The sequence below is a fragment of the Cibotium barometz genome, chromosome 5, assembly GCF_041138505.1.
Source record: "Cibotium barometz isolate CiBa-2024 chromosome 5, ASM4113850v1, whole genome shotgun sequence".
Taxonomy (NCBI): Eukaryota; Viridiplantae; Streptophyta; class Polypodiopsida; order Cyatheales; family Cibotiaceae; genus Cibotium; species Cibotium barometz.
In genome coordinates, this window is record NC_141050.1 from 17,589,086 (window position 1) to 17,616,376 (window position 27,291).

A 27,291-nucleotide genomic window follows, 5' to 3' on the forward strand; every position below is an offset into this window, starting at 1 on the left:
ATACTAGGCCATTTTTACTTGTCTTAATCCTAGTATACCTTGTGCACAAAAGAACTTCAATGTAGTGCTACTATTCTTTAGGTTGAAATCCATACTCTTTCGTTACAGAAGGTTCATCAAATATGTGATGTGTGCTGTGAGGTGCACCTTGAAAATGCTGGCTCCTTATGAGACCATTGAAAGGCATTGCATTTTAGTGTGGTACTTTCAGTGGACAGAGTCATTTGGGTGCTTTGTGTGTGTGTGTGTGTGTTTTTGTTGGGGGGATGTGTGGAGATGAAATTATTGGGTGGAAGCACACACAAATACTCTAATCTTGTACCACATTGTTGCAATCTTTTTGGTTTCGTGTTATTCCTTTAAAACGGTGCTAATTTTTAAGTGTTAATGTTCTTGATTTTTCCCTTTGTTTCTTAGATGATGTTGCAATAATCAACGTTTTTTTCTTATTCCCCTTTGGCTTTTTTAAATGATGTTTTAGAAAACTGTGCAATATTGTCAATTTAGCTGTACATGAAGGTGGACGATGAGATTTATATTTTGGTGTATGTATGTACGTGGATTTATTGGAGTGGAAATCTTTCATGTTATGAAATTTTTCCGTAACATTAAGTGTTGTGTTTGATGCAAATCTCTGGGGTGCAATGTTGTCAAATAGACTCCAAAGGCAGCTCAAATGTGTGCCTAGGTCCTATTTTTCCAAGTGGGAATTATTTGCTTAATAGAAATCATGTCTTATATGGATTTTCCTTTAGGGCTTAACACTATCTATTTGATAGGCATATTATCTTCCTGCCAAAAATGCGTGTGGTTTCCACTAAAAAGAGAGAGAGAGAGAGAGAGAGAGTGTATAATTCATTGTTTGTTGCAATATTTTTTTGGGTATTAGAATTCACATCATTCCCTCAGCCCTAAACCACCAAAACACATTCAAATGTCATCCTCGAAACCCGAAACCACTAGAGTCCAATTAATTATTGCGTCCAAGGAGTCGTAGTCACAAAATATATTTGGAATGCTTTTGTCAAATACTTTCTTCTTTCAAATATGAATTGCATGTGCATACACTCGTGAATCTCAAACAATGCTTAAAGTAGAGAGTGACATGATTAAATATTGAGATAGAGGGAAAAGAGAGGGGTTTATTATATTCACGTCTACAAAGGTGAGAATGACCTACAAGATAAATAAGAGAGAGAGAGAGAGAGAGAGAGAGAGAGAGAGAGGTGTTTATATTCACATACACTAGCCAAGTCTATGGTCCAAAAAAAAGCATTTTGAAGAAAAATCCTACTAGTCAGCTAGAGAAGTTGTAATTGTGTGTGTGTGTGTGTGTGTGTGTGTGAGAGAGAGAGAGAGAGAGAGAGAGAGAGAGAGAGAGAGATCTTTTAACAATATAGTCAAGTTGGAGGATCATATTCCATCCATGTCAAGTTGTAATTATAACGACTTGAGCCAAGTCTATGGTCCAAAAAAAAGCATTTTGAAGAAAAATCCTACTAGTTAGCTAGAGAAGTTATAATTATGAGAGAGAGAGAGAGAGAGAGAGAGAGAGAGAGAGAGAGATCTTTTAACAATATTGTCAAGTTTGAGGATCATATTCCATCCATGTCAAGTTGTAATTATAAGTGAAAGGATTTGGACTCCAATGTGGGAGCCCTTGATTGGAAACCATAGACAAGCTATTTCACAACAATATGTGTGTGTGTATGTGTGTGAGAGAGAGAGAGAGAGAGAGAGCTTTTAAAGACATAGCCAAGCTGCAAGATCATATTCAATTCATATTTTTGTGCCAAAATGTAAGGAGTTAGGGTTGAGTATACGACCTCTCAAAAGAAAACCTTACACAAACTCGTTACATCGAGAGAGAGAGAGAGAGAGAGAGAGAGAGAGAGAGAGATTTCCTTTTAAAATAGGGTTATTATCAAATCTTGAAGTTTGAGGGTAGGGGTGGTAGTCAAGGAAGGTGAGAGGGAATAACCCTTTTCACTCGCTTCCATGCTTGAAGATGTATTGGATAAAACTTACATTGAAAAATCTATTTGAAGTTTGAAGGAAGCCTACTCTAATTGGTAGCCTAAAAGGAGGATGTTTGTCATTTACTATTTTCCTTATTTTATGAACTTTATAGCTTCTTTGGAGACCAATTTTTTCATGACCAAATTCACCCTCCACATACATACAATTGTGTAGCCTATGTACAAGTACATTGTTGATATGACACTCCAAGTTGATTTTATATGCCTTGCATAGGGCAATTTCAAATGTAAAGGATTTTCATCTTCTGTAATTTTAGTAACTAAGGTTTTAAACCTAGGAGACAAGAAAAAAAAGATGATAATTTTAAGCGAATTATTTGGGTTATACTAAATAGTTCCTATTGAAGGCATGGGGAGCTATGTTGGTGACTAGTGCTCATGAAAACTTTTTTCTAACTGCTCTAAAAAGGACAAGGTTGAAGCCTACCTGGTTTTCATTAATAAAAATCTTGCAACTACTCGATTTTATAGCTAAATATGTGTTGGTTTTCTTTAAGGATGAAGTTAAGTTGTTGTCGAGAAATTTGAATTTCATGAAGTTGAAAATAGAAGAAAGGCCAGTTTTTAGTGAGCAGGGTTGGTGACTAGAAAGGTAGGAGTAGTATTGCACTATATGGCTTGATTGGAAGAGAGTGTATTGTTCACAAAAATGTGGTGTTAGGATAGGGTGGTGGTGGGCAATTGGGGGGGGGGTTCATTTGCGGTGGATGGGGACACAAGGGGGGGTTGAAAGGGCAATGGCCCATGGGTGTGGACAGTCATGTCAGATGTGCTATATCAACTATGCCTTGCCCAGAGGGGGTGGGAGCTGAGACGTAAAAAACACTTCTTTTTCTCTCATAATGAGAGCCTCTGACGGGGGGTGGGGGTGGGTGTGGGTGAGAATCTCATCAGCTTGTTTTTTTTAAAAAATTGAAAAAACAAAAACAAAAAAGGGGCTTTGTTTTTTTTTTAATAGTTTTATTTTGCCCAGCTAGGGTTTGGGACAAGGATTTTATTGGCACCCTCCAAGCTCTAGGTAGTCCTTGCCTGCCCCCACCTACTGCGCACCAGACACATAGGGGCCAGATTCGATGTGGGTGCACCCACCCACACGTGGCGCCCATCCAATGGTGAGAAGCCCCGATCGGACGTGGCGACCAGTTTCTGCCGGTGGACCCGGTTACTTCTGTTGTGCAGTGTTCGGACTCCCGCCCCGCGTGCCGATAAGGTCCTCGATCCAATTTTGAAATAATGTAGGGCCCACGAGCATCATGCCGGTCAAACGGGCGTTTTTGTGTTGGGTGCTGCCACGCTGCCAGGTGCGGTCTAATGATTTAGTTTTAACGAGTTAATGTGGGATTATGACCGTGATTGCGGCTGATTAACGGCATAATTTGACGGCTCTTGTGGATAATTCGGGCCGATTAAGGGCGCAATTTGGCGGCTGGTTGAGGGTTTGCTAAGCGTGATTAAGAATGGGTTAGGATGATTGATTAAGGGTATAATTTTGCGGCTTGAGTAGGCTGATTAAGGCGGCTGTAAGGGATTTGGGTGGCTAATCCTGATCAAATTTGGCGGCTTAAGCAGAATATATATGGGCCGATACTCCGATTGCTTGATGGGTAATCATTATTACAGCGGCGGATTAATCGATGATTATTACTCGATGTTGCGTCTCTCTTTTTTTAACCAGTGTTGGGGTGATCAGCGTTTTGTGGACAATAATCTTAATGGAGTTTTGTTTCAGATGTGGGCAGAGAAAGCCTGGGCTGGTGGGTCTTGTCCGGACTCCCTGGGGCCTGTATATGCGCTTCAGAGCATCGAAATGCGGGCGGAAAAGGCATTGGGTGTTGGATCCTCTTTTTTTGTCCGTTGAGCTGTCGTTGAAGTTTGGGCCATTAGAAAATGTAGTGCTGTTTTCTATAGTGGAGTTGTTGTATTGGGTGCCCAAAACCACAGGAAAATTGGCTGATTTAGAAGGTACTGTGTGTACCCAAAGGAGCAGGTGGAGTTATTGGGTACTGCAGGTTTGTAGTGTAATTTTCTCGGCTGAAATTTCAAAACCCCGGTTGAAATTAGATGTTGTTTTCAATTTTAAGGGTTGGGATTTGCGCATTTTAATTATAAATTCTTGTCCGAGTTTTAGTGATTTTAAAGTTTAAATCCTGGTTAAGCCTAAGTATTGCCTTTAATTTTAAGGGTTGAAAAAGCGTTTTTTTTTCGAGCAGTGAGATTCCACAGTAGAAATTGAGCTAATGTACAGTTACTTTCTAACCAAATCAGCAGCTAAGGTGGGCGAATTGGGCCAGGAGAAACACAGAGATTAGTTAAAATCACGCAGCAATGGAGGATTTATGGATATCCTAATCAGCAGTGTTAGACAAGCCCAAATCAGGCCAATACTAAAAAATGAATCAAATCAACAGATAATTAGCAGGAGAATTGGGTATTTTATTAGCAAGTGTTTAGTATTAGGGTGTTTAATTAGCAAGAGGATTGAGGTGGTGGTAATGGGTGCTCAAATCAGCAGATAGATTAGAGGGGAGAGCGCAAATTAGCAGACTGTTAAGAGGTATCCATTTCCATGTCCGTGACCTCTGGGTCCTGGGCTATATGGACGATCACGGACATGGTGTTGTTAATAAGTATACAGCCGCGTACTGGCGCTCCATGATTGTTTAAAGAAAAGCAAGAAATTTGAAAAGCAAGCAAATTAAAGCGGAACCGGCAAGCAAGCAAAAAATTTACAGCGGGAGCAGCACCGGTTGATGGGGACTAATTAAAGTCGGAACTCCCCAGTACAATGATTAATGTAATCAATTTTTTAAGTGTCCAACGTTGAAACCCTAAAAGTGCTTAGCGGCTGTTCACATGGTGGTGGTCCTCATGGGCCTTTGGTGGACCATCACTTCGTTCATGTGCCATTGTAAATGCCACCAAGTGCCCTCCAGCTGCCCACCAGTGTTCTTTTATCAATAGCCCTCCCACCACCTAGTCAAATTAAAGCACCGAATTAGAAATGTGTTTCCTTCCACAGACTCGATAAAAATTGTTGTCTCGATCAAATTCAACTTCGTTTCTGTGCGGTGCATTTTGCTTGTTAATAGCCTTTCAAATATTGTGTGTTTTGACATCTCACTAGTTGCAACTCTGCTTACGTAGCCTCCTTGGGGTTGGGTGCCCATTGTGGTGAAGCGAATGCCTTGTGGGGGCTGGGTCGGGTTCAAGTCCTGGTGATTTTGACGGCATAGATGCCCCCAAATAACATGGCTCTCTAAATGCTTATTATCAAAAACAAAAAAAACAAGGACATTTTCTAGAATTTAAGTTACCAAGATCGTTATTGTTGTTGTTGCTTATTATGCGAACGACAGCACCCTTGTCTCCATATATGGAGGTAGAGGGTCTGAATCTACTCGTGTGGCATGTAGTTTCACTACCCCGTTTCTCAGAATTCAAAATAAAAAGGAACTAAGGAACTAAACATCTTTGCATGTATGGATTCACCCCATTGGTGAAAATAGTTTGTACTTTTACTGTGAAAACAGTTCCTTAAAACTTAAGTTACCAAGATCAGTATTGCTCTTATAGCTTATTTAGACCTTTTAAAAGTTAAGTATTGTTGACGTTGTTGCTATGATGAGTGGTTGTTATGATCATTACTTGGGGACTATTTCCACTTTATTTTTAAGCATATTTGGCAACCAATTGCTACATTAAGAAATCATATGTATGCTTATCTCAAATTGTAACGAGGTTCAATTTCTTGGCGGTTTCAATTTCAAGCTAGGTGTGGAAAATGGCCCTTGGATTGGAGGGCAAGAAAATGTGTTTTTTGTTTTGGGGAGTTGTGTGCTCATGTGACTCAAATGAAATTTTTGTACTTATGATCTTTATTTGGATTCTGGTAATTTAAAAAAACTGGGGTTTGAGGGTTTTTTGGCGTTCTAAATACTTCTAATCACGGGTATTGTTTGCAATTATAGGGAGTAAGTCCTATTATTATTAAGATTGAGATTGGGATGAGGATGGGTCTGTGTGGGGGAGTGCGCCAAGCACTCTCCTCTTTTTCTCTCTCTCTCCTCTCTCCTCGAATTTCTTCCCAATTTTGGGTGCGCGTCGTTCCCCCATATTGGCTCTTCTGTTTCTCGCTCTAGTTTTCCCCCATTTTGGCGCTCTCTCTCTCTCTCTCTCTCTCTCTCAAACACACTCTCTTTATCGTTTCCCCCTCTCTCTCCTCTCTCCCCATTTGGGTGCGAGTCGTTCCCCCATTTTGGCTCTCTCGTTTCCCCCTCTTTTTCTCTCTCTCTCCTCTCTCCTCGAATTTCTTCCCCATTTTGGGTGGGCGTCGTTCCCCCATTTTGCCTCTGTTTCTCGCTCTAGTTTTCCCCGCTCCCCCCCTCTCTCTCTCTCTTTTGAAAACACACTCTCTTTCTTCTTTCTCTCTTCTCTCTCCTCGATTCTGTTCCCCATTTTGGGTACGAGTCATTGCCCCATTTTGGGTCTGAGTCTCGCTCTAGTTTTCCCCCATTTGGGCTTTTTAACACACACTCTCTCTCTTTAAAAACTCTCTCTCTCTCTCTCTCTCTCTCTCGTTTCCCCCTCTTTTTCTCTCCTCTCGCCTCTCTCCTCGATTCTGTTCCCCGTTTTGGGTGCGGGTGCGAGTCGTTCCCCCGTTTTGGGTCTCTCTCTCTCGTCTTTCTCTTTCATCTCACTTTTAAGGACTGCAAAACAAAGCAATTGCTCCTCTCTCTTGAAATCTGTGCTCCCTCTCTCTCTCTCTCTCTCTCTCTCTTTTTTGTTCCCTTCTCTTTTTCAGCTCCTCTCTCTAGATCAACTCCTGTCCATCCGACCCCCCCCCCCCCTTTCTGTCCTCTCCCTTTTTCTGCAAATCTCGTTTCACCTCCCATCAATGGCTCTCCCCTCCAGCTCTCTTCTGCACTTCACTGCCCAATTTCCTTATCTTTCCCAATTCTCTCGTCTTCTGAGCTAAACATTCCCTCCCTCCACCTTTTCTGCATTCGCCCACCTCCTTTGATAGCTTTACCCTTCCCTTTCCTTTTCCTCTCAGATCGCCAACTATCGCACCTGCATTGCAAACCCTATCATTGGGACTCTGTCCAATCCAAAAATTGCTTGCATTCGGTTTTCCCACAAGCTCTTCTTATTGCCCAATTTGCAGCTTCTTTTCCTATTCCAACATTCCAGTAGTTGGGGCGTTCCAAAAGGCCTGCATTGAGCTCTCCTGCTCTCCTACATGATCGCTCACTATCCACCTGACTCGATTCAATTCGTGTAGAAAAATGGGTTGTCTGTATTTTTCTCTGGAAGAAGTGAGTGGGTGGTTCTGCTAATACAGATTCGCCCACATTTAGGTTGTGTGAGCAAGGGTTAACTGCATTGAAGAGGGTGCATTATTATGCTGGAGGCGGAAGGAGGGCCGGAGGGGTTAATCTCCCCAGGTGGGAGCGAGGAGGGGTTCGACGAAGAGCTCTCGGTGCTGCCTCGCCACACCAAAGTCATCGTCACAGGCAACAACAGGACCAAATCTGTCCTCGTTGGGCTTCACGGAGTCGTCAAGAAAGCCGTTGGCCTTGGAGGCTGGCATTGGCTGGTAACGAGAAGAAGAAATTAAAAACCCTAATCTCACCATAGCTTTCCTCTTCTTGCTGTAGGGTAAACCCAGAGTCTGAACTTTCTTTAACTTCTTTGAACTAGGTGTAAATCAGACTTATAATTTAAGGTTTCCACTGTTTTTGGTAGCTCTCTTCCTTGTCTATGGATTTCTCCAGTTGCATTAACTGCTCCCTTTTCGGATTTAATTTATTCCGAGGGTGAGATTAGCGATGGGTTGCCCTAAATCTTGATTTTCCATTTTGCTTCAGTGCTTGAATCATTCCACCTGCTCATTCGGTCAATTTTCTTTGATATAGGTTCTCACTAATGGGCTTGAAGTCAAGCTTCAAAGGAACGCATTGAGTGTTTTAGAACCTCCAACAGGACTAGAAGAAGATGAGAATGATTCTGAGGACGGTAGATCAAACGTAGGTCTGTATTAGTCTCCTTTCCTATCTTATCTTTGCAGGATTCATTGATTTTCAGCTTTGTTTTGGCTCAGATTTTCCCTTACCTTCTGTTGTTATGGGTTAATCCTGCATCGCCCTCAATCTTCTGCCTATTCTTCTGATTTAACTATAAATCTTGTGATTTCTTTTTCTCAATCTTGTACTGTCTGGTTCTTTCCACTTAATCTTGTAAGCTTTTTGTATCGATTCAGAGGATTACCAGAAGCCCTTTAAGACGAGGGTGCGCCCACAAAAATCCAGCAACGCACCGAGAGCTGCCCACAAGAGTCAAGTTGCTGATGTTTCTTCAACAGGACCCAAATCAAGCCATAGAATTCTGGTCAGTTTTCTAATGTAGATTATCCCCTCTTGTCAAAATCATCGTAGTACCAAGAGTTATACCATAATTTAGCGTATAATGACGTCTAAATGTGCGAGAGCGTATAATAATTATGATTGCACGCTACAATTATCAAAGATATTTTATTTTTCTGTTCGGTTTCTCTCAATGTGATGAGAGTGGATATGGTGGTGAAGTTTGGGTTGTCTTTCTTTGACATTTGTGGGTTTGTTAGGTCATACAGGTTGCTGTTCATCTACCTGTGTTATTAGTGTACTGATTATGATTGCCATTATTTTTTTTATTTTCCTGCTTGATTTCTTAGGTGTTTTCTCAGATGTTGACTATGTGATCAGCATGGATATGGTGAGGTTGTCTTTCTTTCACGTTTGTGGGTTTGTCAGGTCATAAATCTTGCTGTGATTTTTGTGGGTCATACATGTTGCAGAGGTTTAGGGGTCATTTTGTCACCTCATATTTAGTGTAAGATTGGGCTGATCGATACAGATCCGGTCTCGTTCCTTCCCGGTGTGGGTTAATCGTTCTGGGTTGCTACGAAAGGAATGTAACCTCGGTCTTCTTCCTTCCATATCCTTCGTTTTTTGAGATTTATATGCCAGGCATTCACTCACAATGCAGCTAGCTTCCTTTCCTTGCTGCTGGATTTCCTGCATTTTCCCTACTCTCCCAAATATGCATTGAGCTGTTTGGGTGTGCGCAGAAAGTTAATCTGAGCAAACTGGAAACAGCCACTCTCTTGCGATACTGGAGACGGTTCAACCTGGTCAGCTTATTTTGCCGCTCTCTTTCTGGCTTGGAGGTTACCTTGTTGTTAGTAGCATTCCTGTTTTTATCTGGGGTTCTGTGTTAGTAAGTTTTAATGTATTTTTTGGTACAGGTTGATGCTGGTCCGCACTCATCCAAGGAACAGCTTGTTGATGCCGTTCAAAGGCATTTCAGCTCTCAGGTGGCTTTCTTTTTGTGTGCATATTTTGCCAGTAATGTTTATCTTGTTTGTTGTGTGTTTTTCTCGTCTGTGTGTGATCCTCGCTTGTAAAATCTGGCAATCCCATTGACAGTCTTGAGTGCTCTCGGATCCTTTGGTATGACCAGCAGTTCTTAAAGCCTTGATCAAGCTCTGATTGTTGAACTATTGTTGCACGAATATATGTGTGAAACTTGTATGGCCTTGTGTGTGTGTGTGCATGTGGAGCTCGTGTGGCTATGTGTGGGTGGGTGGTTGTGTAGCATCTTTGCCAGTGGGACCAAAATATTGGGGATTCCTCAGTCATTCAGCTCAACGGGAAGTTTGACTAGAGAATTGTGCTCGTGGGTGAATGGGTGTGTGTGTGTGTGTGTGTGTGTATAGGATCTTTCCACAGTCACGATTGTTCAGCTCACTGTAAGATTTTTGTCTTAAATTGAGTGTAATTTTCTTCTTTTGTGTAGCAGCTTTCCACAGTCACAATCGTTCACAGCTTCATTGTATGGTTTTTGTCTTGAATTGAGTGTAATTCTCTTCTTTTCATGGACTGCAGCAACTGGATGAACTCCAAGTAATTGCTCGTTTTGTACAAGCAGCAAAGCGCCTGAAAACAGTGTACGGTTGAGGCTGTACTCTGAATTAATTTAAGTTTAAGCTTAAGATCTTGCATGGATGAAGGGGTGTTGATCAACCCCCCTCCGGCTTGTCCTAGTGCCTTGTGTATGATACGGTCTCACTAACTACATCAGTTACTTAGGCAAGGGTAGAAATCTAGCTTAGTTCATAGTGGACTGTTGTATGGTTGTTTCTTCAGCAGTAGTTTTGTTAGGGCGGTGCCTTTCTAATCTAATCCCCCTCACACAAGGTTGGGGTCTCCTCCAACAGAAGGAAAATATAGCTTTGTAAATAGTCGAGGAGGATTTCCCCCACTTTTTGATGACACCATGGATGAATGGTTTTTTTTGAAATGAATGAACATTGAATTTCCAAAGCAATGTGCTCTATTTCCTTTGTCTTTCTTTGTTGTGTTATATGTCACATAGTTGCATATTTAGGTGTCAGGATCTGAACTCGTGCCCCCACAGTGTGCTGTAAGAGATATCTACGTTGTAAGTTGGACAAAACCGTTTGCTTGAATATGTGCAGCCTCTGCATGTTAGAATGTTACTTTGCAAGCATGTTAGAATGTTATCGTGTTCCTGTACCATTCAACCATTTTGAATTAGCATGGGGGGACTGTTTGAGGTGGATGTGATGCCAAATGGTCATTTTTGCTTGAAAGCTGAGTTATATTGAACTTGAAAGGTGGACTTTTGTGAAGCTTTGGAGGGCAATGATGCCAATTGTGAATGCTGCATTGCCGAAGTGGAGTAGCGGTGTTTTGAATGCATTGGGAAACTTTTTTAAGTGAGCCTCACATGAATTTTTCACCGTGGGATTTGAACAAGTGTTAACTATATCATGGAAACCATGAGTTGTCATGTTGCCCATGATGCGTCATGATACCACACCACAAAAGTGTCTTGGATGGATGGCCAACATATGTGCATGACTCACATCCACATGGGCTTGCAGAGGCTTGGCAGGTCCCCACTTTGCCTAATCACCTCCTTGTAGTTTTCCACAAGACAAGCTTGGGGGAGTCGTGAGGATAGGAGTCTCTTTGGATATACTATATATTACCCCTTTGGCTTCCACATTGCCTTTGCATGTATGATTACTTAGCATCCCTATTCCCATCTGACAATCCTCACTATCCGTGTGAGATTTATACCTCAAAGCACCCTCCTTCAATCGAGTACAAAGGAAAGTGACCCGAGAGACCATGAATTGCGACTTTGATATCAGCTACGAAACCAACAAATCTACTTGGCATCCCTTTTTTCATTTTGCAATCCTCACCTATCAATATAAGATTTACATGAGACTAACAGTTGTCACACTGCCCATGATGTATCATGATACCACACAACAAATGTCAGACAATTGGCAACATATGTGCCTAGCATGTCCATTCCACAAGGGCAACTAGCACCCTTGGAGGCACATATATATACTCACATGGGCTTGTAGAGGCTCTAGCATGCTAAGGCAAGTCTCCACTTTACCTAACCAACCCTCCAGTCTTACACAAAAGACAAGCTTGGGGGAGTTGAATAGGAAGTTCGGACTATATGCATCCTTTCATCTTCTAGATTGCCTATGCATGTGGGATTACTTGCATCCTTTTTGCATCTTGCAATTCCCACTATCCATATGAGATCTACACCTAACAGTATATATTTATCTACTCATGCCTATTTTTAAAAATTCATAAGGAAGTATCTTTCCTTTACTTATCATGAAACTAATTCACCATTTCTAGAACCTGTTCCAAATCTTTACCGTTAAAAGGAATGCTCAAACAACTAAAGTGTGATATAGTTGTGGTCTTGTGTAAGGTTGAATTTCTCTTTTCTGAATTTGAAAAACTGAAAAATTTCCAAGCAATCATCTTTCCTTTACTTATCATGAAACGCGTTCACCGCTTCTAGAATCATGGTTCCAAATCTCTACTGTTAGAAGGAATGCCCAAACAACTATACTCACCACCAATCAGTTTGTCACTCTAACGTTGTGGGCTTGTGTTGAGTTGAATGACAGTTGAATTTCTCTTTTCTCAATTTGAAAAACTTAAAAGAGGACATTTCCTATCAAGACAAACCTTGTCTGTCCATGTCATTCCAACTTGTTTCTTTGTCCAGATGTGTGAGAAATTGGCATGCTACTTTTGTGGTTACTATTTCACCAATGTTTGCCTTACTAACATTCTTATTAACTACTCTAATTCGCCTGAGATTATATAATGGGATTTATTGTCACCTTCCAATTGTATGTGCTTGATTAAGAACGGGGATATCAATCTCAAGGAGACAAAGATATGTAGGATTGTGCATATTTAGCTCTACAATTATATAATTGTTTAGTGACTGTTTCTTGACTGGTTGCAAGCTGCAGGATAGGCCTTTACAGCCTTCACAATTGTGTGTGTGTGTGTGTGTGTGTGTGGGGGTTGGTCTTCTAAGGCAGCCACATTTTTCAAGAAAACGCATGGTGAGTCCAATGGTTGCATTCACAAGTTGGGCCCTATTTTTAGTACTATTAACAGTGCTTGCAGGCACTTGTGACTAGTTAGCAATTGCCTTTCTTATCGATGGACCTTGTGAAAGAAAAAAAAAATACAACTAACAACCTCTTTCTACAAATCAAGTTTTGTATCGAGGGTTGGATATAGTGTGCCTGTTAGATCCTATGAATCCCACCTACCACATATCCATAACAAAAGACCACATCCTACTTAAGAAGGGTCCAATTAGGATGGCATGCCACAACTCACCTTCTAAATTTTAAGAAAAAACTCAATAAATAATAAAGGTATATGGATTAAATCCTTTTGTAGTGACCTTTCATCGTCTTCCTTACGTACTACTTACATATGCATGCAAGGTTTAACTCTCGAAATCAGACATTTATAAATGTGAACCACTCCGTAGGTTAACATGATTTCACTATGCCGACCTATCGTAAGATGAGAGGTCGGACCATTTTTAAGTTTAATCAGCTAGTGTGAAAACTAGTCACTTATATATACCATTTTTGACAATAAATCATTCCCTTGCAATAGTTTACTTGCGAGCTCTTCTCTTTCTTCTTCTTGCTTGCTTGTATGCTATTGCATTCTTGCATGCTAGATGGATGATTGCTTGAATATGTTTGTTTGTAGGTTTTTTACTTGCATTAGCTTCCTCTGAGAGAGAACCATTTGCAAAGAACCATCACTTTTTGCCTCCATCTAGGCATACTGAGCTCTACCTTCAACCCATCCGCAAGCAAGGAACATTTCGGTTTGACGACGATATTAGGATGCGACAGTCGGACGAGCTAGCGTACCTATATAGGGAAGTTACATTTGTGGCTCTAAGGCAAACCCAACGACACATGCTTTGGCAAAGATAAGGTAAGCTCTTAATATATTTGGTGTCATGTGCCACATCATCACCTAGGCTCACATGTACACATGCCATGTCATGAGGCTCGTATGCCACAGCATTAAAAATATTATATATAAATATATATATATGTAAGAAAGAGGAGAAAGAAAGAGAGCACGCACGAGAGAGAGAGAGAGAGAGAGAGAGAGAGAGGGAGAGAGAAAACCTCCCCAAGAAGAGAATCTAAATGAGAAGAGTTAGCAATGCAATCGAAGCTGAAAAAACTTCAAGACTCGATTGAGCTCCACCTCTCTTTTTCCAAGGTGCAAAACATACCCACAACCATACTAATCAAATGAGGTAGAGATACCTAGGGCTTTGCATGGTCTCGGCGTTGTCTGATAAGCCGTTGTCGATCGCAATTTACCAATGTGCATGCTATACTGGGTGTTCTAAATTCTTCCATATTGGGTGTCCTAAATTTTGGACAATTCACACCACCTTATCAACCATCCTTGCTACATATCAACAATTAATTCTCTATCTCAAATCATGTTTAAGAGTAAAAAAAAACAAACAAATAAGTGCCAAAGAAAGTAGTGTATTATTTTCACCAAAAGAAGCTACAACACATAGTCCACACCTTTCGCCCAATGCTTATGCACATCAACTACAATATATACAGAGGCTTTGCACGTAAGACACATAGGCATTGTTCTTTCACAAACATGCATTGAGCATCATTGTCGACAACCCTCTAGGTACATTTGTGGATTGGGGGACCATGGCAAGCACAACCCTTGCTCATAATATGACCCATCGCCTCGACCTTTCCTAAATCAGTAGGAACCTTGTCTTCAACCACACCACCTAACGATTCATTTATATCCCAAGTGCTCCAAAACGCCAAATCCCTTAAGCCACAGAGACCACCCAGAGCTCCATTGCACCCATGAGCAAGTTTGTTGCCATATCTCTAACAATGTAATAATGTTGAGTCCCCAAGAAAAAGCTATCAAGTAAATGTTGAAGAAAGCGAAAAAGAGAGTCAAAGAAAGTAATTGAAGTTTTCATGTTTGGCAAAGTGCACACATGCACAAGTTTTCGTGGTCAAGGAGATATGTTAACCACTCGATAAGTCAACATGGCTTCACTTACATGATCTACTATAAGACGCTTTGCCATCTTACTTACTCGAACAAACACTTTATCTTTTGTAGGACATCACTAAAACATATAAAACAATCTTACCTTGTGTTTTATGTCAATTAGGAAAAGCCTGACTTTGTGGAATAAATGATTGATACTATGGAAAGACCTATGTAGCTCGTGCCTCGCATGCCCTTAAGCTAGGGTTCACTATGTGGTCACGGCATATGATAAATAACCCCTAAAAAAGGTACTAATTTTGTATAAGTATAGCATTGATGCTGATCCAATGTGTCACATGGCTCCTTAGTGCATGGGTGCATGTGACACACTCTTCAGCTTGGCGATAATTACATGGCATCCTGCTTGGCTTATCAAGTAGTCCAGACAAAACTATTTTTAAGTTTGAATGGCCTCGTGTAAAAACTAGTCACTTGTACATAAGTCATTTATCACAATAAGCAATACAAAATCATTTCTTTGCAATAGTTTACTTGTGGTCTCTTCTCTTCTCTCTTATATGCTTTCTCTTATGCTATTGGGTTCTTGTGTGAATAGGTTTGTTTATATGTTTTCTACTTGCATTAGCTTCCTCTTCATCCCCGCCTTTTTGTGAAAGAACCATCTCTTTTTGCCTCCATCTAAGCATAGAGAGCACTACCTTCAGCCTATCAACAAGGAGTATTTCATGGTGACAATAGAATGAGCATGTGACCAACGAGCTAACGCACTCATAGAGAAGTTGCATTTGTAACTCCAAGATCCACTGACATACTACGGCAAGTCTAAAGCAAGCAAATCATGCTATAGATAAGAGCTTGTGGTGAGAGCAATCCTTGTTTGAGGAGTTGTAGTAGGTGTAGTTGAGGAGTTCCAGAAAAGGAAGGGAAAAAAATAGACAACCATCAACATATAAAAGACAACAAATTTCTCACATCTTCATAAATAACACAATAAGAAAATTTAAAAGCATTTACTTAACAAAACTTTAGTGTTCTTGATAATTTCTTCTCGTCCACCTTGAAAAATTTTACTTCCTTACCACAAATTTTTCTCTCTTTGTAATGTGTGAACTTAACAATTGTTTGCTATCTTTTATTCTTAAATTGCACTTTCTTAGCTTTTAATTACTTTTTTTTCTCTCTTTTCCTTTTGTAACATCAAAAGATCACATTACTTTATCCACATTGTTGATTTACAATATTCTTTTTAATAGAAATCTCCAACTTATTTTATACACAAAATTACGAGTCACTCTTCAACTCTTGTAATATTGCTTTTCTTCTAGCTCCAAAACATTCTTCAAAGGTTTGAATCCTCTTAAAATTATCTACCAATTTCTAAAACTTAATTATCATGCTCCATCCTGTCCAAGTGTCTACTCAATCATTCAAAATTCCAACCCAATCCTTTTGAAAGTATGCATGCATGTGCACACCGACCCCAGGTGGCCTTTCTTTGAGAGGACAACTTATTTACAACCATGCTAGATTCATTTCCATAATTGCTTGCTTGCTAATACAGGAGGCAAAATATGCCATCTTATTTTGATTTCCAAAGCACTATTCCCATAAGCTATTTTTGAAGAACTTGTAATGGGAAAGAACTTGCTTATAATTTCCCTGACTAATCAAATCTCCAGTTGTTTCAAGTCGTGTGAGTGAAGCCCAAGGTATAATATTACTACTATAAAATAGAGATAATTTAATAACAAGGTTAAAGAATCTACAGTACTCCACCAGTTACAATCTTAAACTACAACAGATGGTGGCCATGGTGGTGGTCGTGTTTTGTTTTGATGGTGGCCACCCCTTGCTTGACTGCCATGCTCAAGAGGCATTGTTTGTATCGTGTGTCTCCTCTTTTCTGCACAGTTTATGTACTCTTCCAGTGGTGGTAGACCATAGGCCATAGGACTGCTTGCATGATTTCTGATAAGCTGTTGAACAATTGAGTAGTATCAAAGGCACATTATGTAACATGTGTCATATCAGTACTTCAAATTAAAAAAATCATACACAAAGGTAGGTTTGTCATCACAATACTTATCAACTTCTGGTTCAAACATGAAAAGCTAAAGAGAATAAGCTAAGCGTGATTTGAGAAATGTAAAGGAGTCATTTTTCCACTAGATTGATTAAGTTCGGTACACATGAACCACCTCTTATCTTATCTGCCGTCTGATGATGGTGACAAGCACCCAACACATGCATGTGGTGCACCTTGCCATCAGCTGACTGGGATGCTAGCACATGCCCACCAGGAAGCATGGGTTGGGGACAGGCGCACTCACAATAGCCAATCACTATGCGGGGCCTTGCCTTTGATTTTTCCTTCCAACATTTTTTCCCAAACTCCTGGCCACCAGCGGGTAATTGAATGTGTAGTGGTTGCTACCAGTTATGTTTCCCGTTTGCAGGAAGTTGCAAGTCTCTGACTTCAAGGCCCTTGTGGTTGGGCTTAAACGCAAGCGCTCACACTGTGGTCCTATGGGCTGGAGTGATCTAGCTCCCTCATTCAACATTTTTGGACCATTTTCGTTTCCAATCATAGGCATCATATCCAAAGGCTGAACGTCACCTCTGTATCATGCTTTGTTGCCAGCAGAGCATTCATAAATTTTGAGAAGTTTCCTAAATATATTCTTGACATAATAACCATGGCAGCTAATAGTCTACAGGGAGATCCCGTAGTTCTAATCCTCCTAAGATTGATCCATAAGGAGTCAGAGCTGTTATTAGTGAAGGCATTGGCCCTATTTAAGATAGAGAAGGTCCATCTACTGTCAAAGATGACGAGCTAAAAGTGTTGAGAATGTGTGGCTTGATGAGGTTGTGGGTATGTCATCCATGGCTGGTGTAGCATCCTCTTGTGGGTGGTTGGGAGAATTGAGTGATGGTCGCCTAGGGCTTGGGTGGATGTGTTACAGGACTGAGTATTTTACCTCTTTTCTTAAGCATTGTGATTATGTTTAATCATGTTTAACATTCACTGATCATGTTTATTCTGTATGAGCATGTGTAAGATTGTACACGTGTGTGGATGCAGATATATGTTTGGTGTGTGTGTGTACGTGTGTGCATGCTCATGTGCATGTATATGTGTGTTTCTCTTACCTTGTTGTAGGAGCAGCAACAAACAACTGAGGCATCTTGTGGGTCAGCTCTGCAAGTACAACCAGTCCGCGGCTGACGTGGGGCACTGCCACATGGCACAGGTGACGTGGCAGCTGACACTGGCTGCACAGGCTAGACTGCAGCTGTGGTGGCACCTGGCGGCAAGAAGCGTACGCGTGTGGTACACCTGGTTGCTAGAAGCGCACACGGCTGGGCTGACGTGGCTAACTGTTGGTACACATGGCAGCTGGCTGCACAAGCACAGGCACTGCCATGTAGGCAGGCATGCGCTCACAAGCAAGAGAAAGGGAGGCGAAGCGATGGGCAACCGGGCAGCAGCAAAACGCACAAGGAAAAGCACAATGGAGAAAAGCGCCAGGCAGCCCAGTTTTCGAAAAAGAAGAAAACGCTGAACTGCTACGTTTATTATTATTATTTTTTATTTAAAAAAAAAAGAGAGAAGAAAAGCTATTCAAAAGAGTTCTTTTGAGAAAAGCACTTGTATTAGCTTTTCTTAGGGGGAAAAGCATAGCTTTTCACCCCCAAAACTTGTATAAATAGAGGGCCAAGGCTCGTGTATCCCACAACACAAACTGGGTGAAAGTTTGAGAAGATCTCCTCCACGTGAAGCAAGGAGGCATCTTCTCGAGAATTGTACAAGGGCTACACCGACCTCGAGTGATAAATAAATACCTGCGGGGACGCCACGTTTTGGGGCCAATTAATCTTTTGTGCAGGAGCACTCTAGCTCCGCTTATTCTTTTTCTTCTTCTTCCAAGTTTAATTATTCCAGTTCATAAAGAGTTTTAAGTGTGCTTAAGTGTGCTCACCGCCCGTCAAGTTTCTTAAGGCCGGTTTCAAGGTTCCATTGCCGAGATTCATCATCAACTTTTTCAAGGGGCAAGCCTGTGGTCGACACATTTAATTCTATGGCTGGAACTAGTGCGGAGATGAAGGATTTATCTTCAGAAGAGGATGACTACTTTGAAGAAGATGAGGAAAGCGAGTAAGAATTACCTCCCGATATGCCACAATTTGAAGATGATGATGCCACCTATGAAGCAAAGATGGAAAGTTTGATGGAGGGATTAATGGAACTCGCAAAGGATTCACGCTTTCCACGAAACTTCAAAGCTGATTCTAAACCACGAAAGCAGGGGTTTGAGAAGAAACCTAAGCCTCAACATTCGGCTCCCATCTACCCAAAATTTCAGCCATACCCCGATTCTTCTTCTTCTTTTCCCCCACCTACCCATGGAAACCCTTTTAATACTTCTCATCCTGGTTATTTTGGCGGAGGCTCTGTTTCATTCCATGACGGGTGTACCCAACATGGGCACGACTGGGAGCTATGGTATGCAACCAGGTATGCATGGAGGTATGTATGGAGGTATGCCAGGAGGTATGTATGGAACTTATAGTGGTGGTGGTGGAAGTGCTTTTGGTATGCCTCGTATGGGAGGTGGTATGATGGGCATGGGATCTAATGCTATGGGCAACTCTTTTCTCAAACCACATCCATATGATAATCTTGTTCTGGGCGAGAAGCCAAAAGATTATAAAGAGGGTGGTGCTGTAGTAAAGTTTGATACTTTTAGTGGTGCAAAGGATCGTTTGAAGGCTCTCACTTTCATTCAACAGTTTGATGCGGCATTTTCAGGTGGTAACTTCACAAAGGCATCTAAGGTACGGAAGGCACCTTCTTTCCTAAAGGGAAATGCTCTTCAATGGTGGTCAACACTTCTTCATTAGGGAATAGAACCTAGCACTTGGGTGGAGTTCAAGCACATCTTCTCTTCTTTATGGTTGACACCGACTTTTGAGGTGCATGTTATGACAGCTTGGCATCGATTAGATTCCAGAGATTGTAGCAATCTGGAAGAATATAACAAGAAATTTTGGAATCCTTTGCTACCGATCACATCCTTTAGGCCAGTGTCACTGGTTGAGCAGGTAGAGACATATTGCTGTGGATTACCCAAGGAGCTTCGAGACTATTGCATTAAAACAAAAGTCATTAATATGACTCAGATGATAGAAAATGCTCAGACTGGATATGCCATGCTTACTGGTCAGATGTCAGGATTCAAGGATCAACGTCTCTTCTCAAAGAAAGCATTTAAAGAGGCAAAGGAGTCAAAGGACAACAAGGACACTAAACCACGAGAGAAGGAGCAATCCAAGAAGAGGAAATTTCAGCCCTTACCTCAAAGAACGAATGAAGAAAAGAAAGAACTTATAGCTGCCAACAAATGTTTCTCTTGTGGAGAAGAGGGACATCAGTACTATAGGTGTCCGAAGAGAGTACTTAAAAACGTAGATGACTCACAGGAAGAGCCTAAAGCAAAGAAACAGAAACCGTCTGCTGGATTGGTGCCTGACTTGATCGGGTTGAAGCAAGGGGATGCATCTTCAGAGTTGTGCAGAGCATGGGAAGACTACGAGATCAGGAGGTTTTGATCTTTTTCGATCCTGGGGCTCGCGCAAACTTCATCACCCCCAAACTTGCAGCAAAGTTGGACATCAAACCAGAGGAGATGGGTGTGTTGCATGAGGCTACTTTGGCTTGTCCTGGACATTCGGTTGAGGTTACACCGATCATTGGGAAACTGCGTCTCAGTGTGCAGACTTACACGGACAGAGAGGATGATTTCTACATTATGCCATTAGAGGGTTGTGATGTTTTGTTGGGTATGCCTTGGTGCCATAAAGTTAAAGCAGTAGTAGATACTTTCAACAGGAAAATCACTCTCTCTCACAAGAATAAGGAACACACTCTTGATGTAAAGCTTAAAGGAGAATCTATTCCTGTTGTATCGGCCTCGGCCATTTCTCGTTTAATAAAGAAACATCTTTCTGTTTACTTAGTGTTTGTTAAAGAGAACCAGGATACCACAGATTTCAGCCTGTCTGAGTTGGACAAGGAAAGAATGGATTTTCTCAAAAGTTTTCAGGATTGTTTTTCAGAGGCTTTGCCAGGGGAGTTGCCGCCTGCTAGGCCTGAGGATCATGGGATTGATTTGATTCTTGGAAGTTCACCACCGAATAAGCCACCCTATAGGGTGAGTGTAGCCCAACAAGAAGAGATTATGAGCCAAGTGCGTGATCTGTTGGACAAATGATTTGGACAAATGATTGATTCGGCCGAGCTCTTCGCCCTATTGTTCACCAATGCTTTTGGTACAAAAGAATGATGGTTCTTGGCAGATGTGCATTGATTACGGGGCACTGAATAAGATTACCATCACCAAGAACGGATTCCCTATACCACGAATCGATGATATTTTGGATTGGTTACAAGGAGCAGCTTACTTCAGTCGCATTGATCTGAAGAGTGGATACCATCAAATTCGCATCAGGCCAGAAGATGTGCACAAGACAGCTTTCATGACAACTTTTGGACTTTATGAGGTTTTGGTCATGCCTTTTGGTCTTACGAATGCTCCAGCGACTTCAACATGATGATGGATCGAATTTTTCAACCCCACAGTGCTTTTGTGGACACGTTCTTTAATGATATGATTGTGTTTTCTCATTCAGAGAAGGAGCATCGAGAGCATTTGACCAAAGTGTTTGAGGAACTCAGAAAGCATAGATTGGTTGTCTACGGAAAGAAGAGTGAATTTTTCATGCAAGAGATTAACTTTCTTAGGCACAGTGTGTCTAAGGATGGCGTCAGGATGGATCCAGCAAAAAATGAAGCGATAAAGAATTGGCTAGATTTGCAAACTATTCATGATGTGAGAAGTTTCTTAGGACTTTGTTCATATTACAGGAGGTTTATCCGATTCTTTGCAGAAATTGCTTCACCTTTACATCACCTGACCAAAAAGGATGTAAAATTCCGATGGACAGAGAAGGAAGTGGAAGCTTTCAATAAGCTTAAGGAAAAGCTAACCACTGGTCCAGTTTTGGTTCTTCTAGATCTACATAAACCTTTTGTGGTACAGTGTGATGTATGCAGGAATAGCATTGGAGCTGTTCTTATGCAGGATGGACATGTTATTGCTTATGAGAGTAGAACTCTATCACCAGCAAAAAGGAATCTACAAGTATATGAGAAGGAGCTTCTTGCGGTTGTTCATGCTCTTTCTACTTGGAAGCATTACCTTCTTGGGACTGATTTCATTGTTCAGAGTCATCATCAGACTCTACGGTACTTTCTTAGTCAAAAAAAGCTCTCAGAGAAGCATATGAGATGGGCAAACCTTTTGTCCATGTTTCACTTTCAGATTGTTGATGTGGATGGCAAAAAGAATGTGGTTGCGGATGCCCTGTCTAGGAAACCACATGTGGCCGCCGTCTCTATTATCTTTCATCATGAACATCATATGCGAGAACAATATGCTCATGACGCAGATTTTGAGCGGATCTTTGATCGTTTGACTGAAGGAGAGCGAGTTGATCATTATTCTCTCAAAGAAGGATTTTTTATGATGCATGACAAATTGTGTGTCACATCTCAGTTGAGGCAGAAGGTTTTGACAGAATGCCATGCTCCGTCTTATGCAGGCCATCGTGGTATTGAGGCTACAATGAAAGCTTTGGAGGCATTCTTTTATTGGCCTACTATGCGCAGGGATGCTGATGCTTTTGTTCGTGATTGTATCATTTGTCAAAAGGTGCAGTATGACTATCAAAAGACTCTTGGGTTACTTCATCCTTTGCCTATTCCAGAGTATTGCTATGGATTTTATCTTTGGTCTTCCTAGGACAAAGAGTGGGAATGATGGCATCTGGACTATCGTGGATCGTTTCAGCAAGCAGGCTCATTTCATTCCAGTCAGGAAGAAGATTAATGTAGAGCAAATGGTGAGGATATTTTTGACAAATATCTTCAACTACCATGGAATACCCACATCTATTATTAGTGACCGAGATCCTCGAATGACAAGTTTATTTTGGAGAGCATTGTGAAAACTTCGTTGAAGTTCTCATCGTCTTTTCATCCACAAACAGATGGGCAATCTGAAATCGCCAACTCAGTTGTATTGGATCTTCTTGAAGGGGCTATGAGTTAGGGTTTCATGTGGGAGACATACACAGAGAAGAAGGGAGAGAGAGAGAGAGAGAGAGAGAGAGAGAGAGAGAGAGAGAGAGAGAGAGACATGTGGGGATAAGTCAACTCATAGTATGAGTGTGTGACTCCCCTATCAGACATGTATATTTGCTCTAGTACACATAGTGCACTTAGTACATTAAAAGTACTAAGTGTACTATGTACTATACAACTTATGGGCTAGTACACACTATAAGGGTGGGCATAATGCCTTTACCCCAACAACCTCCGACTTAAAGGCAAAGTGCCCTTAAATGAAGGAAAAGAAAAATCAGCATGTACATGATCATATACAAGGCCATATCAAGGCTGAAGCTGGCCTCATCCAATGCCCATCAAGTGTCTGCAATGAGCAAACCGCTCTGGAGGCAAACTCTTTGTCAACAGATCAGCCGGGTTGTCATCCGTATGAATCTTGACAAGCTGAATTTGCTTGTTCTCTATCACCTCTCTGATGAAGTGATACTTCACATCCACATGCTTCGTCTTTGCATGAAAGACAGGGTTCTTTGCCAATTGGATGGCACTCTGACTGTCACAATGCAACAATGGAATATCCCCTGTATAACCCAAATCAACCACTAACCGAGATAGCCATAATGCGTCCTTGTAAGCCTCTGTGGCTGCAATATACTCGGCCTCTGTAGTAGATAAGGCAGTGCACTTCTGCATCCTGGATATCCATGACACAGCACCTCCTGTGAATGTAAACACATAACCGGTAGTAGACTTCCGATTATCTGGATGACCGGCATAATCCGAATCCGTGTAACCATGCACTAATGCATGCTGTTTGCCAAAGCAAATGCACATATCCTGTGTGCCCTTCAGGTATCTCATGACACCTTTCACTGCTTCCCAATGCTTCTTGCCAGGGTTGGCCATGTATCTAGAAACTACTCCCACTGCAAATGCAATGTCCGGCCTGGTAGCAACCATGGCATACATGAGACTGCCACAAGCTGAAGCATACGGAATCTTGGCTATATCAGCCCTGCCACTATCCGACTGTGGGCTGTCCATAGCACTGAGTTTCACATATGGAGGCAAAGGAGTACTAGTCTTCTTCCCTCCATCCGTATTGAACCTCTGCAAAACTTTGCCAATGTATTCCTTCTGAGACAAATACAACACATGCTGATTTCTGTCCCGAAGTATCCGCATACTGAATCAAATCCAGATCATCATGAGTAACCAAAGCTAATACAGCTCTAAGTGTGGTCATTTTGACCACTGGAGAGAAGATCTCATCAAAGTCCACACCATATTCCTGCTTGAAGCTTAGCCACTAACCTGGCTTTTTATCTTGGCTTTGCATCAGGTGCAACTTTGAGCCTGTAAACCCACTTGCATGGCAAAACCTTCTTGCCTATAGGCAAATGCACCGACTTCCATGTTCCATTTTTGTGCAGAGAATCCATCTCTGACTTCATGGCACGCTCCCAAAGAGCCTTGTCTGCCCTCTGTAAAGCCTCCTTATAACAAGAGGGCTCCCCACAGTCAGTGAGCATCAAGTAGTCAACCCCTGGAACAAACCTGTCAGGGGGTCTGGAGGGTCTTGTGGACCTCCGTACCCATTGACCATCATTTGCAGGTTGCTGTCCAGCCTGCATATCACCTATTGGTGGCTCCTGTTCCATGCCATAAGGTTGAAAGATCATGCCCGGTATCTCCTCTAACTGTGGGATATCCATAGTTTTATCTTTTGCCATCTCTAGCTGTCCATTTGGACCATTTTCAGCACCATTTAAGGGCTGGTTTTGATGCTGTAATGGCAGATTTACAGCCCTTGGTTGTTGTCCATGATGTCCATCATCATCAAAGATGACTCTGCCAGGCTCCTGTTGCCTTGCAGGCTCCTTGTACATGCATGTTTCATCAAAAATGACATCATTGCTGCGTATAATCTTTCTATTCATCTCACTGGATCCCGAAGTCTATACCCCATTTCACCTCTGTCACCATATCCTAGGAATATGCATTTGTGAGACTTAGGATCAAGTTTGGTGCGCATTTCCCTGCGTATGTGCACGTACGCAACACAACCAAACACTCTCAAGTGCTTGTAGGACGGAGGCTTCCCTGTCCATACTTCCTCTGGCACTTTCCCACCAAGCCTCGTGTTAGGTGACCTGTTTATAAGATGAACGGCTGTCATAACAGCTTCAGCCCAAAAACCTTGAGGTAACGCAGTATGTGACAACATAGAACGGACCTTCTCCTGAATGGTCCTGTTCATCCTCTCTGCTGTCCCGTTTTGTGGAGGATCATAAGGAGTAGAGAGCTCCCTCTTGATGCCTTCAGCATCACAAAAGTCCTGAAACTGTTTGGACATATACTCTCCACCATTGTCGGAACGCAAAGCCTTCAGTGTTTTGCCAGTTTGATTCTCAACATAAGCAACAAACTTCTCAAACACTGAGAATGTATCACTCTTCAAACGAAGAGGATAAACCCACACCTTGCGTGTGGCATCATCAATAAAAGACACAAAATATTTTGCCCCTCCCAAAGAAAGCTGAGGCATCTCACATACATCTGTTTATGCACAAGCTCTAACTGAGCATCTTTTTGTCCAAGAGCTTTCTTGTGGGGGCATTGGAGTTGCCTGCCATATATACAATGCTCACAAAACTGAAAACTTGAGAACTTTAGAGAAGGCAAGTAACCAAAACGAGACAATTGCTCCATTCCTTTGACACTCATGTGTCCCAACCGGCTATGCCACATAGAGATTTCCGGCAGCTCGGTTACATTTACATTAACATGGTGACAAACACCAGCATGCATGAAGTAAAGAGTGTCCACCTTAGAGCCTCTAGCAACAACCAGTGAGCCCTTACTAATCTTCCACTTTCCACGACCAAATGTGGTAACATAATCAGCATCATCAAGCTGTCCAGTAGAAAGCAGGTTCTTCTTGATCTCAGGCACATGCCTGATTCAGCATCATGGAGCATAAGCTGTGAGCCATCTGAAAACACAAGCCTCACATCACCTCTGCCAAGAATCTTGCATGCATGGTTGTCACCCAAATAAACTACTCCTTCATTGCCAGCAGTATACCTGACAAACAAGTCTCTGCAACCTGTGACATGAAAGGAGGCACCTGAATCAATGATCCATGAGTGCATACCATGACCATCTCCTGCAAGAAGTGAATGGGCATCAAGTGAAGACGTGAATAGGACTTCATCCTCACTGTCACCTGCATGTGACACATTGACTTCTTCAACTTTGACTTTGCATCTTTGGCTTCATCTTTGTCTTTGTCTTTTCCTTTGCCCTTTTATTTTTGATCATTCTTCCATTTGTAGCATTGCTTTTTGATATGTCCCTTCTTGCCACAATAATGGCATTCCAAGTCCTTTTTGGAGCGGGACTTGCTCCTTCCCCGTTCTTAGCTTTTACCCCTTTGCTGGGATCTCCCACATGCATTCATTACATTGGACTTTCTAACAGAGTTGTTTTTCCTGTTCATCTCCTCTTGAAGGAGAGCACCCTCCACATCTGCATATGACAGCATAGCATTTGAATTGCTAGTGGCTGTCTTGAATGTGTCCCAACTCTCTGGCAAAGTGCATAAGAGAAAGGTGGCTTTGAACTCATCGTCCATTGCCAACTTTTGATTGATTACCTCGCTGACAACACCATTAAACTCATTTAGATGGGCTGTCATAGATGCCCCTTCATTCATTTGAAGACCTATGAGTTTCTTCAACCAATACACTTTGCTTGAGGCACTTTGCTGGGCATACAAGTCCTGCAATCTTTGCCACATTCCCCAAGCTGTCTTCTCTTCACGTATGCTGAAAAGTAAAGTGTCTAACACAGACAACATGATAGTGGATCTTGCTAGCTCATCCATATCTTCTCATTCTTCAGCAGTAAGAGAAGCGGGCATTACACCCCTTTCTTTGATGGGCTTGTGCTGCTTCTTCTGGAGCAACACATTATAGCACTGGGTTTGCCAAATGTCATAATTATGTGAGCCTTCAAGCTTTTTGATATGAAGCAATGAAGAGCTCTCACCTGTGGTTGCCATAGCAATATGCAACCTGTCACAGTCAATGCCTGACTCCCTGCAAGATGTGCAAACACTGCACCAAAAGCACAAAGTGCTCACAGTTGTTCTCCCAAAGTTTATCTCCCACTGCGGAAGCACAAATGCAACTCTACTCCCACTGAATGTGATAAAATCACCAAAATCTGGTTGCTGCAGATTTATGACAGCACCTTAAATGTGCTCTGTTGCCCTTCCAAAGTACTGTACAACAGTACTAAGTGCTCACCAATGATGTACCAAACCTGTACCGGCAAGTACAGCAGTTGAAAATGAGCCTTTTCCTCACTCAAATCAATGTACAGCCATGCCAAAACTTGTACAAAGTTGTACCAAATCTGTACCAGCAAGTACAGTAGCAATAAATGCTCTCCTGGCTGTCCAAATGAGTGAAAATCAGATTTTGACAGTCCTCACCACTGCATACAACAGTCCCGGACAGAAATTGGGCAAAAGCCCCTTGACTGCAAGTGGATTACTGAGGGTTCAAGGCATAAAAGTCTTCCCTGCTGCTTTGCCAAG

General features: G+C 41.8%; 2 protein-coding genes across 4 annotated transcripts in view; one reads left to right on the forward strand and one right to left on the reverse strand.

Annotated features, from left to right (window-relative positions):
- The first annotated feature begins 6,763 nt into the window (after window positions 1-6,763).
- Window positions 6,764-10,406, forward strand: LOC147638139 (uncharacterized). Of its 2 annotated transcripts, none has more exons than XR_015265814.1 (6): window positions 6,764-7,635; window positions 7,955-8,069; window positions 8,299-8,426; window positions 8,934-9,210; window positions 9,325-9,393; window positions 9,965-10,406. XR_015265814.1 is itself a non-coding variant. In XM_086798056.1 (6 exons), the coding sequence occupies exons 1-6, from the start codon at window positions 7,441-7,443 to the stop codon at window positions 10,034-10,036; spliced, it is 642 nt and encodes a 213-aa protein (XP_086654182.1). In that variant the 5' UTR covers window positions 6,764-7,440; the 3' UTR covers window positions 10,037-10,406. The 2 variants fall into 2 exon arrangements, 1 of the variants encoding a protein (XP_086654182.1); XM_086798056.1 differs by having other exon boundaries at window positions 9,148-9,210.
- Window positions 10,407-16,005: 5,599 nt separating this feature from the next.
- LOC147638140 (uncharacterized) overlaps window positions 16,006-27,291 on the reverse strand; it is a 101,415-nt gene continuing 90,129 nt past the window's right edge. For both annotated transcript variants that reach the window (XM_086798058.1, XM_086798057.1), the window contains one exon: window positions 16,006-16,470. In XM_086798058.1, the coding sequence (XP_086654184.1) occupies window positions 16,282-16,470 (189 nt within the window). In that variant the 3' untranslated portion in view covers window positions 16,006-16,281. The remainder of the gene's footprint in view (window positions 16,471-27,291) is intronic.

Coding starts and splice junctions, on each gene's coding strand:
- LOC147638139 (XM_086798056.1), top strand. CDS start 7,441: ATGCTGGAGGCGGAAGGAGGGCCGGAGGGGTTAATCTCCCCAGGTGGG. Junction 8,070..8,298: donor GGACGGTAGATCAAACGTAG/GTCTGTATTAGT, acceptor GTATCGATTCAG/AGGATTACCAGAAGCCCTTT. Junction 9,394..9,964: donor AAAGGCATTTCAGCTCTCAG/GTGGCTTTCTTT, acceptor CATGGACTGCAG/CAACTGGATGAACTCCAAGT.